The 13081-nt window shown below is 42.5% G+C and overlaps 1 protein-coding gene across 4 annotated transcripts in view; it reads left to right on the top strand.

Annotated features, from left to right (window-relative positions):
- The window catches only part of LOC149319354 (serine/threonine-protein phosphatase 2A regulatory subunit B'' subunit beta-like), a 44364-nt gene that overhangs the window by 16947 nt on the left and 14336 nt on the right, over positions 1 to 13081 (top strand). For all 4 annotated transcript variants that reach the window (XM_089511544.1, XM_089511543.1, XM_089511545.1 and 1 more), the window contains one exon: positions 12731 to 12916. In XM_089511544.1, the coding sequence (XP_089367670.1) occupies positions 12731 to 12916 (186 nt within the window). The remainder of the gene's footprint in view (positions 1 to 12730; positions 12917 to 13081) is intronic.

Raw genomic sequence — 13081 nt, 5'->3', positions numbered from 1 at the left:
AAGGCAAAGAAACCTCTTTGTACCCTAGCAAGGGCTAGAAATGTATTCATCTTTTTTATGGCACTTTACTCCATGGAAATCAAGTTCATGTTCTGTAGTACAACTGTAGTCATGCAGTAAACAAGCCCTTTAAAAAGAGAAAGAGAACTGAGCTTATATGTTAGTTGCTGCCCTTCCTGAGCAGAGTGCACATGATTTGAGATTGGAATATTACATTCAGGAGCTTCCAAATCCTTGACTGTTTTCTTTCTGTGATCAACATTAAACAAAACAGTTAAGTATTTTTTTTCCCTGTTAAAATAGTTGGGCCAAAACATGGATGATTTGTGAAATAATGTTGCATAATACATTCATTGCACACTTTCAATGCAACATTAAAGGCAACTGTGTCCCCCATAGCTCATAATTTTTCTGGATCTTTGGAGTAAGAATTTGTCAGCATATAGCTATTTTAAAAACCTGAAAGTGTCTACTGAATGGCTTATTATGTGCTGATAGCAGTGTTTGTTTTTTCCCAAACAGCTGGTGGTGTCGTTTAGCTGTCACATGCCTAATCCGCAAAGAGCAAAATACTGATGTAAAGAAGGGAATGCTAAATATAATCAACATTTTCCAAATCCAAAGGCTTAATATGTTATATTGGCTGTCCTCAACTTGGCTGCAGTAGAAAATAATTACTGCTTACAAGCTTAAATTGTATGCTGTGTTGTTACAGTCTTAATTTTATTCCTAGTTGTCATGAAGTCACTTGCAGTTTACTTTTCTTTTTACTGCCGATGGTTTTGTGTAAAGATGTTTGTGTCACATGAAGTAATATATACAACAACATTCTACAGCAGGGGAAGCAAAACTCTGCAAACTTCATAAATTACATTCTCAGGCAACAAGCTGTGATGTTTTAAGACATGACTACCAAAAACCTGCTATCCTTGCCCCCCCTTCCCTGCTAGCTTCAGAGAGCTTCAGCTAATATACCTCTTGTTCTGTCTATATGTGTATGAAGCCTTTAAACATTTAAAACATTAATTGTTAATTATTTTTTTAATTAAAGCTGAATATTTTAGGGTGTAGAATTCTTTGACCAGGAACTCACCTGCAGTATTGCAACTCCTTTGCGCATATGTTAGACAGCACAATCTCACACTAAAGGTTAGTTTGATCCAAAGTCAGTCCTCATCAGTGGAATGCATACTGTACAAGCAGAGCAACTTAACTTTACAGTTGGGGTGCAGTTCAGCATTTTTGTGGGAACTGCACCATCACTGTAACTCCCCTGCAACTGCCTATCTAAATCAAGTTCTGTGTGCATTCAAACATCTGAAATGTCATCTTTGTGTATAGGCAGCACTTGATTCTTTATCAGTGTTCTGATAAAGTATACGAGCATATGCATGTATAGACAAATTTGGGCCAACACCAACATAAGTTATCTTTGGACAAATGCTGTTGTCTCAAGCAGCACAGTTTTCCACAGCTGACAGGAATGCCAGCCTGTGCAACTGCCCCATGCCTGCTTGCCATTTTGTTTTTCTACATTGCAGTGACATACAAATAGGATTGCCATGTGGGAAAACCAAAAATGTTGGCAAATGCAGGTTCAGTTTCACAGAGCCAGTGCTCCTGTAGTTACCACTATAATTATTCACCACTGCTGTTACTGCCTTGCTTCTTTTTTGGCTGTCCCTCCAGAAACAGCCTTGTAGTGGCAGCAATACCACATAACTTTTCTGACAGGAGTGCTTGGCCTGTGTAGCTAGAATTGCTTCAGCTGGTATTTTGATTTTCCCCAAGCCACAATGCCTTGCTGTGTGTATAACACTGAAGTATGTGTATCTCAAAAGTGCACACAGATAGCAGGGGCAAGTCCAGCATTGTGGGACCAGTGGTCTTGTCATTAGTGCTTCCAGAGCCACATCACTGTGAATGATCCTTTTGAGTATCCTTCCTCAGGACTCTTCATATGAGGAGCTGGCCCTACAGTTGTGTAGACCCTCCTGACAAAAGACATTAGGAGATACTGAACCTACAACCCTGTGGTCACTCTTAGATCATTTCCTCATTGAAGAATACACATGTGTGTGCTATTTTTCTTTGTGTTCTTGCTCTATCCATATTAAAAACAGTAAGACTAGAGAGAACAATATCCAGAAGTACATTAGACTAAACTTGATTGTTTTTGGCAGATGTAATCCATGCATACTGTTAGCATACCACTGTGATACAGCTGTACTATCTCATAATACAGTAAGTTTCAAATATTTTGGCAAGGATCCACCCTTAAAAGCAGTTATATTTATTTAAATCTACAGGGCATTAAAAAAAAGCCTATTACAGATTGTATATTGAACTCATCAGTGTCTTTAAACTTGTAAATCAGTTTCAAGATCCCCCATAATTTCTTAAAACAGATTAACAGTAATTCATGTTTGCTAAGTTTCCTGTGCTACAACTGCATACAGTTGATGGTTGTATATTTCCTGTGGAATGCAATCCTATAATATCTAATCAAAAGAAAAGCTCATTGAGTTCTGGAGGATTTTCTTCCAGTTAGATGTGAGGCTTTGGTCTGACAATTGAAAGCAAAACATAACAAAAGCTTTGTGTGCCCATAAAGCTAGTATAGTGACTAAAGAGAAATGGTTTCTCCCTTGGGGCTTCATACAACAGGCAATGAAAAAGATAAGAATCTCCCTCTTTTGTCTTGCCCACAAATGAAGAGATAGTGGTTTATATGTGTATCTGCCATTTCAGTAGGATACAGAGGTTTTCTTACATTCAAGGTGAAATAATAAAAAAATAGGATTGCTGCACATAATCATTATTTTAAAAGTGTTGCCACTGTAAGAAAAGACTATATATCCAGTTGTATGTTGTTTATATACACCTACACATTTCATTTATCTGTTTTTAGCAGTTTTGGAGTTTACTATTTGTACTTCAACTGGGGCAATCTACAGGGAAGCATCCACGCTTCCCATTGCTTCATTCATCTATTCAGTGTAGTGGTTTGAGCATTGGACTAGGACAATGAGAAACCAGGGTTTGAATCCCAGCTTGTCCACGGAACTACACTGGGTGACCTTGGGCAAGTCACACTATCTCAGCCTCAGAAGATGGCAATGGCAAACCACTCTGAAGGAACTTACCAAGAAAACCCCATGATAGTTTCACCTTAGGGTCACCATAAGCCAGGAAAGACTTGAAGGCACACAACAGCTCTAACAGTATTTTTAATTTTTGTAACATATTTTCCTTAAATTTCTGTAGTTTCACCTAATACAAAATTAGTACAGTGGGCCCTTGGTATCCACTAGGGTTTGATTCCAGGACCCCCCATGGATACCAAAATCTGTGATGCTGAAGTCCCATTAAAGAAAATGGCATAGTAAAATGGTGTCCCTTAAATAAAATGGTAAGATCAAGGTTTGTGTTTTGGAATTTATACATTTTTAAAAATATTATCAAACTGTGGATGCTTATGGATAAAAATTCTGTAAATATAGAGAGTTGACTGTACTTCAAAGTATTTGGATATTATTAAACAAAAATCAGTTTCTACATTCCAGAGTCTCTGGCTTTACTTCGTGAATGAAGATACTGGAAGGACTCATCCCGCGCTTTCTACAAGCGCGTTGATGACTAAAAAGGCCAATCCGAGATAAACAAGTCCAGTTGCAGAAAGTCTCCTTGGGTGACGTTTCTGGGTTGTGGTTCTTTCTGCATTGTCGTTTCTCTTGGATAGTGCGTCTCCATGCCTCCCGATGCGAGGCCAGGGTGGACCATTATTGGTGATCAATTTGGCTGAGCCTGAGATGTTGTTTCAGGGAGTCCTTGTATCTCTTCTTTGGAGCGCCCCTCTTACGCTGACCCGTGGCGAGTTCACCATAGAATACTATTTTGGGGAGGTGATGGTCCTTCATCCTAGAAACGTGTCCTGCCCAGCGCAGCTGTGTCCTCAATAGCATGGCCTCAATGCTGGTGATCCCTGTTTGCTCAAGGACTGCAACATTTGTCACATAGTCAGTCCAGTGTATATTTAGAGTTGTGCGTAAACAGCGCTGATGAAAACATTCGAGGAGTCGTAGGTGTTGGCGATAGGTGACCCATGTTTCAGACCCATAAAGGAGAATAGACAGTACAATGGCTCTATACACACTGATTTTTGTGCTTCACCTCAGGTGTTTGTTACTCCAGACTCTTTTGTGAAGCCTTCCGAATGCACTATATGCCTTTGCTAGTCTGTGATCGATCTCTTTATCAATCTTGGTGTCTGAGGAGATGATGCTTCTCAGGTAGGTGAACTACTGGACGGACTTAAGCACAGATTTGCCCACAGTGATGTCGGGATGGTAGTGTTCTTCCTGAGGTGCTGGCTGGTAGAGAACTTCCATTTTCTTTAGGCTGACTTCCAGCCCAAAGAGCTCTGCAGCTGTAGCAAAACAAGATGTTAGGCACTGCAGAGCTGCTTCCGTATGGGCAACGAGGGCAGCATCGTCAGCAAAAAGCAGCTCACGGACTAGATAGTTTAGAGTCTTAGTGCGAGCCCTCAGGCGGCTTAAGTTAAACAGGCTACCATCAGTATGGTAGCATAGATAAATGCCGTTGTCTTCTTCGAGATCTGCTGTAGCCCTTTGGAGCATCATACTGAAGAAGATAGTAAATAGATTTGGAGCGAGAACACAACCCTGTTTCACACCATTCGTTATTAGAGAGGGCTCCAAGAGAGCATAGCCATATCTGACTTGACCTTGCTGGACTTCATGTAGCAGGATAATCATTTTGAGGAATTTGGAAGGGCATCCTAGTCGTTCCAGGATCTGCCACAGACCTTTTCTACTCGCAGTGTCAAAGACTTTGGTGAGGTCAACCAATGTTACATAGAATCCTTTGTTCTGCTCTCTACATTTCTCTTGCAGTTGTCTAAGGGCAAATATCATATCTGTAGTGCTCCTATTAGCTCTAAAGCCGCATTGGCTTTCAGAGAGATCTTCTGCAATAGCAGGGACTAATCTGTTCAGGAGTATCCATGCAATGATTTTTCCAGCGATGGAGAGCAGTGTTATACCTCGATAGTTTGAGCAATCAGATTTTGCTCCTTTTTTCTTATACAGGGTGATGATAACTGCATCTCGGAGATCTGATGGGAGTTCGCCTTTTTCCCAGCAACTCACAAGGAGCTCGTGGAATTTAGCATGGAGTACATGACCTCCATGTTTCCAAGCTTCAGGTGGAATTCCATCAATCCCGGCTGCCTTACCTTTTTTCAACTGCTGTATGGCTTTAAGGATTTCTTCCAAAGTGAGAGCTATGTCCAATTCATTTTTCATCGGTTATTGTGTCATATGTTGAAGAGCTGAGTCTTGGACTACTCGGTTGGCGCTAAAGAAGCTTTGGAAATATTCAGCCCATCGGTTCAGAATGGAAGCTTTATCTGTGATTAGTTTGACCATCTGTACTGTATAGGGAGCTTTGGACCTATTATGTAGGTCCAAACACTGTTATGTAGGTCCAAAGAACTTTGTAAAACCCTCTGGAATCACCCAGATCTGCACAACATTGAGTCTTTTCCGCTAAGTTGATCCACCACTTGTTCTGAATGTCTCAGAGTTTTTGTTGGAGTTGGCTACATGCAAGGCAAAAGGCTGCTTTTTTTACATGGCAAGATGGCTGGGCAAGGTGTGCCTGGTGATCAGTTCTCTTTTTTGCCAACAGCTCCTGGATCTCTTGGTTGTTTTCATCAAACCAGTCTTGATTTTTCTTGAGGGACAATCCTAAGGATTCTTCCGCAGATTGCAGGATGCTGTTTTTGATATGTTGCCGAAGTGCTGTAGGAGAAGAGTCTACAGGATGGTCTTCAAGTTTTGTTTGCAAATTTGCCTGGAAGTTGTCTCTCATGGCAGCTTGTTGAAGATTGTTGACTTGGAGTCTCCTCTTTAGGATGCCACCCCTCTTAGATTTAAACTTAAAATTAAGATTTAGTTTACATCTTACGAGGCGATGATTTGTTTGACATTCTGCACTGGGCATCATTCGGGTATGACGGAAATCGCGAATATTTCTCTGGTGCACTAGGATATAGTCAATGAGGTGCCAGTGTTTGGATCAGGGATACATCCAGGCTGTCTTCAAGCTAACTTTCTGCTGAAAGATGGTGTTTGTAATAGCTGCTGTTCTGCACAAAACTCTAGCAGGAGGCGTCCGTTATCATTACAGTTTCCAACACCATGTTTACCTAAAACACCTTTCCAGGCTTCGAAGTTCTTTCTTACTCTGGCATTGAAGTCACCAAGGATAATGATTTTGTCTTCTGCAGGGACTTTTTGTATAAGGTGTTGTAGGACTTAGTAGAATTTGTCTTTCTCCACAGGGTCGGCTTGCATAGTTGGTGCATATATACTGAAGAGAACAACATGTGGGAGGCGTAAGGAGATAATGTGATCAGAGTGTCCAGTTGGCAAGGTTTTGAATTTGGAGGCAATGGAGTTTTTGATCATAAAGCCTGCACCTGAAAGATGTTTTTCAGTTTTGGGTTTGCCAGACCAGTAGAGTGTGTAGCAGGCACCGTGTTCTTTAAGGCTGCCTTCCTCGTGGAGACGAACTTCACTAAGAGCAGCGATGTCAGTGTTAAGTCGTGACAGTTCATGGGCTATTAGAGCAGAACGATGCTCAGAACATCCACTATCTTTGTATTTTGTCTTGGTCCAACACTCACTTGTGACAGCTTGTCTTACTGGTCTGTAAGCCACTGAGAGCTACAGTTATTACATAGCACCCTCCCTCCCTCCACCATCATCCAGAGGGAGAGAAGGGCAGGCCAGCTCCATTGGGCCTAGCCAGAGCAAGAAGAAGGGGCCTCCCCTCCATTTCCCAGCAGAGAGGGTCCTGTCCTCCTGTAATCTGGGTTTAGCTCCTCCTATTTGCTCCTGTAGTCAGGGACAATAAACAAAAGATCGGCCCCTATATAGGGAGGAGCTAGCTCCCCTGAGCCTCAGTCTTGTTCCTGCCTAAGCTCCTAGCCTGCCCTGAGCGAGGGCATTAGATCTGGCAAAGGTTCTTTGGTGGCTAGAGAGAGAGGGCCCCTGGTACTCACCGTTCTCCTGTGACTTCTGGCTGGCTTGCCTCTCTGACCTTGACCATTTCAGGCTGGGCAGAGGTGATGCAGAGAAATCCTTTGCCATGGCTTTTGGCTGGCCTGTCCTCTGAACTCTGGCCCCAAATGGGCTGAGCAGGGAAGTTTCCATGACTTCTGGCCAGTTTCCTCACTGATCCCTGGCCTTAAACAGGCTGGGCAGAGGTGATGTGGAGAAACAGAGACATGGAGGGGATACCCCTCACCATCTCTTCCCATGGCTCCCATGTGCTGCAATGCTGTTTGCAGAAATCTCCTGTGCTCCAACCATGAAAGGGGGCAGCTTTGGAGGAGAGGGAAAGTCATTGGCAAAGCCAAGACCTTTCTCCAATCCTGGGAGCCCTTGCCATTTTAAGTCTTCTTCATGCTTCCAAGGCTGTAGTAAAGAAGCTGCAGAGCAACAGCAAACACATCCCAATGAGTCTCCCTTTGAAGCCAGCTCCCTCTGTTGAGCTGGCAAACCCTGAGCTAGGGAAACCTGGGTTAAGGATGGGTCTCAGGGTCCTCTGCCATAGCCACCACCAAGGAAGGGGGGAAAGGCAGGAGAGAGGAGAAGAAGGGAAGGCCAAGAAAACTCTCAAACCGCTTTCGTAGAAAGGAAAAACTTTGCTGGCTCGAAGAGAACATCCTGCTAGGAGCTTAGGCAGGAACAAGACTGAGGCTCAGGGGAGCTAGCTCCTCCCTATATAGGGGCCGGTCTTTTGTTTATTGTCCCTGCCTACAGGAGCAAATAGGAGGAGCTAAACCCAGATTACAGGATGCCAGGACCCTTCTCTGCAGGAAATGAACGTGTCACGGTAAGTACCCAACATTCCTGTCCATCTGCCATGGTCCAGGCCTCAGAGGGAGAGAAGATCTACTGGACTTTCCCCCTTCCCCACTGCCATTCCCTTCTCCTTTTGTGTCTTGTCTTTTTAGATTGTAAGCCTGTGAGCAGGGAAATATCTAATTAACAATTTGTAAGCTGCTGTGATAGCCTTTTGGTATTTTGCTTTCCTTTTGAGGTAAGAAGTTACTCAAAGTCAGAGGGCCAAACAAATGTGTCACTAGACTCAGTGCTAAAGTCCACCACAATTTTTGTGTTCTTTAAAAAGTCAAAATGCCTGTCTACAACCTCTAGGGAGCAATTTCTCCATGTTTCGGGCCCTTTAGCCTGTTTTAGGCCCACAAGAAGCCAGAACTGACCAGGCATATTAGAGCCAGAGAGCAAACAAAACAAAATTGCCCTTTGTTAAAAGTATTAAAAAGGCTGGAACACAAAGGCACCAAGTTTGTCACCTGTCAGAAATTGTGTAAGGCTGTGAAACACCAGTCAGGTATGCTTCAGTTAACAAAGCCTCAAACAAAACAAGTTCCTTTTTACAGAAGCCTAGCCCAGCACCCCCTTCTTGTCTTCTGTCTACCTAGATTTTTTTTTTTTTTTTTTTGAAATTGTGTCCTTGGAGAGGATGGTGAGTTGGAAGTCAGTTTAGCTTTATGTTTTGATGATTCTGTATATAATCACTATATTATTAGCTATAATTGATTACCAATCAATTGATTACCAATCAATTATAACAGTACAATATTTAAATTTAGGTATATATTGGTTAGAGAGACATTGTGGTATAGTGGTCTGAGTGTTGGACAACAACTCTGGAGATCAAGGTTTGAATCCCACTGGGTTGTCAGGGGTTAAAGTCAGCACACTGGGAAATGCTTGGATGTGTGTGTGTCTGACCATGAGCATCCAGCACTGGAAGGACAAGGCTGATCAAGCACAGCTGATGCTCATAGCCTCAAGGACACTCTGATGCCTGCATGCACTAAGCCTGGATGATGAAACATCTAGCTGGATTGCACAGGGGGACACTTTACACTATGGCTCAGGAGCTTCCAGTGATTGATTTGTGGGTTGTAGTAGGAGAGTTGGTATTCGTTTGTGATCTGTATTATAGCACTGTAAATAAAACACTTCGGGAGACTTGGCTTGTCTGGTCGTTCATCAGCAGAAGCCTGGCATTGGTTGCTGAGTGTCCCTGGAGGTTCCTGGAAGACACCCAGCTGCTGTTATCTCAACTGAGGACCACGTTTCTGAATTTGCCAGTTTACTCTGCTGTATGCCAGCATTGGCTACAGGGCTCAGATGAGTTGCTGACAAGGGTGACCATGGGCAAGTTGCATGCTCTCAGCTTCAGAGGAAGGCAAAGTCACCACCACCACACCCCCAAACAAATCTTGCCAAGATTTATTTGGCAAGGGTTGCCATACCTCAGAGACCACTTGAAGACACACAATAACAGCAGTGTATCAATTATATTTAAAAGAATGATAGTAGCAACGAGTAACTTATTCCTGAGTGTGTGTGTGTAATAGTTTTTTTTTAATTCCATGGGCTGCAGGGACCGTGTGTAGAACCAAAAATAGGTGAAGCCATCCATCAGTTAACATTTAGCAGGGTCCCAGAGAAAGAAAAATCACAAGGCCTGTGGGACTGGAGATGAAATGTGTATGTGTCTATAAACAACATACAACTGGACATGAGACTGCAACCTAAATTTCTTCTATTTATTGTCATTTATCTCTTTGTTGCTGTATATCTAGATACTAAGGAACAAATAACAAAACTTCCTTCACATTTTTATTAATATTTCACTTCTTTGTTTCACTGGTATGAAATACCTGTGGGGCCTTGGTATCCACTGGGATTTGGTTTCAGGACCCCAGTGACTGCCAAAATCCATGGATACTCAAGTCCTGCTATATATAATGGTGTATTAAAATGGTGTCCCTTATATAAAATGGCAAAATAAAGGGTCGTTTTTTAGACTTTTTAAAAAATCTTTTCAAACCGTGGATGGTTGAATCTATGTAAGTAAATAAGTAAAGAGTTAGTACAGGAATATCTGGTTAATCTAGACGAATATAAATCTCCAGGACCAGACGAACTACATCCAAGGGTATTAAAAGAACTGGCAAATGTAATATTGGAGCCATTGGTAATAATCTTTGAGAACTCCTGGAGAACAGGAGAAGTGCCAGTAGACTGTAGGAGGACAAACGTTGTCCCCATCTTCAAAAAGGGGGGAAAAGAGGATCCCAAGAATTATCATCCAGTTAGTCTGACATCTATACTAGGATAGATTCTAGAGCAAATCATTAAACAGAGAGTCTGTGAACATCTAGAAGGCAATGCCATAATCACAAAAAGTCAACACGGGTTTCAGAGAAAGAAGTCATGCCAGATAAATCTAATACAGTGCGCCCGCATTATAGGTGGGCACGCTTTACACAGACTTGAGCATACATGCTCAAGCCGCGGGGAGCACTCGTGGTGCAAGGGGCGGCACGTCCCATTCAAATGAATGGGGCGCGCGCCCATGGCACCCTCCCGCACCGCCGCGCACGAGCCCCATTCAAATGAATGGGGCTCCAGCATACGCGAAATTAGCCTTACGCGGGGGGGGGGGGTCCGGAACGGATCCCCGCGTAAGGCAAGGGCCCACTGTATCTTTTTTTGATAAAATTACCATCTTATTAGATGAAGGGAATGCTGTGGATATAGTATATCTTGATTTCAGTAAGGCTTTTGACAGGGTTCCCCATGACATTCTTGCAAACAAGCTAGTGAAATGTGGGCTAGACAAAGTAACTGTTACATGGATTTGTAACTGGTTGACTGGCTGAACCCAAAGGGTGCTCAACAATGTCTCCTTTTCATCCTGGAGAGAAGTGACCAGTGGGGTCCCACAGGACTCTGTCCTGGGCCCAGTGCTGTTCAACATCTTTATCAATGACTTGGATGACAGAATTGGGGGGGTATACTTATCAAATTTACAGATGACACCAAATTAGGAGTAGAATACAGAGAAATGTAAGGTACTGCACTTAGGGTGGAAAAATGAAATGAACAGATATAGGATGGGTGAAACCTGGCTGAATGAAACTATGTTTGAAAGTGTTCCAAGAGTCCAAGTAGACCACAAGTTGAACATGAGTCAATAGTGCGATGCAGCAGCTAACAAGGCCAATGCGATTTTAGGCTGCATCAATAGAAGTATAGTGTCTAGATCAAGGGAAGTAATAGTGCCTCTCTATTCTGCTCTGGTCAGGCCCCACCTGGAATATTGTGTCCAGTTCTGGGCACCACAATTCAAAAAGGACATTGAGAAACTAGAGCGTGTCCAAAGGAGGGTGACCAAAATGGTGATGGGTCTGGAAACCATACCCTATGAGAAACAACTTAGGGAGCTGGGGGTGTTTAGCCTGGAGAAGAAAAGGTTAAGAGGTGATAGGATATCCCTGTTTAAATACTTGAAGGGATGTCACATTGAGGAGGAAGCAAATTTGTTTTCTGCTGCTACAGAGACTAGGACCCGGAGCAATGGATGCAAGCTCCAGGAAAAGAGATTCCACCTCAACATTAGGAGGAACTTCCTGACAGTAAGGGCTGTTCAACAGTGGAACACGCTCCCTCGGAGTGTAGTGAAGTCTCCTTCCTTGGAGGTCTTTAAACAGAAGCTGGATGGCCCTTGCGGTCTCTTCCAACTCTATGATTCTATGATGCTATGGATGCAGAATTCATGGATAAGGAGGACTGACTGCATTTAAAGCAGAGACTTAGCAGCCATCCACTCACCCTTCTTTATCTTCCCACTTCTTGTTTTTCCTCTTTGGATTTAGAAGAAAGCTTGCACCCAGCTAGCAAAGACAAGGATATTCCAAGCTGATGGAAATTACAGTGTACAGTAGTCTTCTCACTTTTAGCGAAACTGTTCATTAGTTGCTTTTGATTGCTTGATAATGTTGGTTCCAGTAATAGATAACCTTTAAATGATTACAGTTCTTACATTAAAGATCTATTTCTAAAAATAGGTGAGAAAGTTACAAGGCAAAAGAGAGGCTTGTTTGTTTCTTGCGTGGGCTGGTATTACAAATTTAGGGAAAGCTGAATACATTGTTATGTTTTACAAAAAAAACCGTGTGCTTTCTTTTACTCTCAGTTTCACATTTACCGTAAGAGTGTAATTCTGGAGGATAGATTTCAGTTCAATTCTGCTGGATTCCACAAGATTTACTTCTTGATAGTACATGGGACTGCAGTACTAGGCCAAAATTCTGTTTGGTTGTTGGGACAGTATAAATCTTCGCTACTATTTTTCTGTTGATTTTTTTCCCTATAAAATGGAGCTTGGTGGTGCCAGGGTGCACCCTCATGTCCAATCAGGGGGCTCCTGGGCACCATCCAAGTGCATTTGGATGAGAAAAGGAACAGCCGTCACCCTCCTAGAAGGCATTGCACTCAAGGTCTGTGACAGTTATAGCTCTTCTTTTTCCTGCCTATTCAGTTGCAGCTGCATGATGCTAAGGAGATCAGCTTTGGTACTGAGACCCCAACACTATCAAAGCAGTTGTGCATGAGTAGTGTGTCTCATACAAGAAGGTACTGGATACCTCCTTCTGCAGCAACAACAACAAAAAAAGCATGTGCTGATGTAATAGGTTATGCTGGCAAATGTCACCAGCAGAATTCCAGTCTTGGTACAGTTTTTCAAACTAAAGAGAGGGAACAATAAAGTTGCTGTTTTCTTTAAAGTGTATTTTCCCTCTACTTTTCTACAGGTTCAGTCGAAGAAAGAAGAACCTTTGACGCCATCTTTAAGTCAGACCATTCCAACATTTTATTTTCCTCAAGGATGCCCCAAAGAAAAAGTGAATATAGATGCTATCATTGCTAATATAGAGAAAACTTTCTCCCAGTTTCCAAATGAGCGAGCAACATTAGAAGACATGGGTAAGGTTGCAAAGGTGAGTTGTAGAGATATGCACCACTCACAAGATAATCTGGCAATTCAGAAAATAGTCTGATTGGGCTCACATTCATTCAGAAATTGTCCAGTTCAACTCAGGTCCTAAATTTCAGCTAGAAGATTTGTACTTCCCATTGACTATCATTAAAGAAGTGAAGAAATG

Source organism: Sceloporus occidentalis, unplaced genomic scaffold (assembly GCF_023333645.1).
Source record: "Sceloporus occidentalis isolate IW3139 unplaced genomic scaffold, rSceOcc1.0.p SCAF_2, whole genome shotgun sequence".
In the NCBI taxonomy this organism is placed as follows: Eukaryota; Metazoa; Chordata; class Lepidosauria; order Squamata; family Phrynosomatidae; genus Sceloporus; species Sceloporus occidentalis.
The sequence above is the reverse complement of the archived record's forward strand: the minus strand, read 5'-3'. Positions and strand labels throughout refer to the sequence as shown.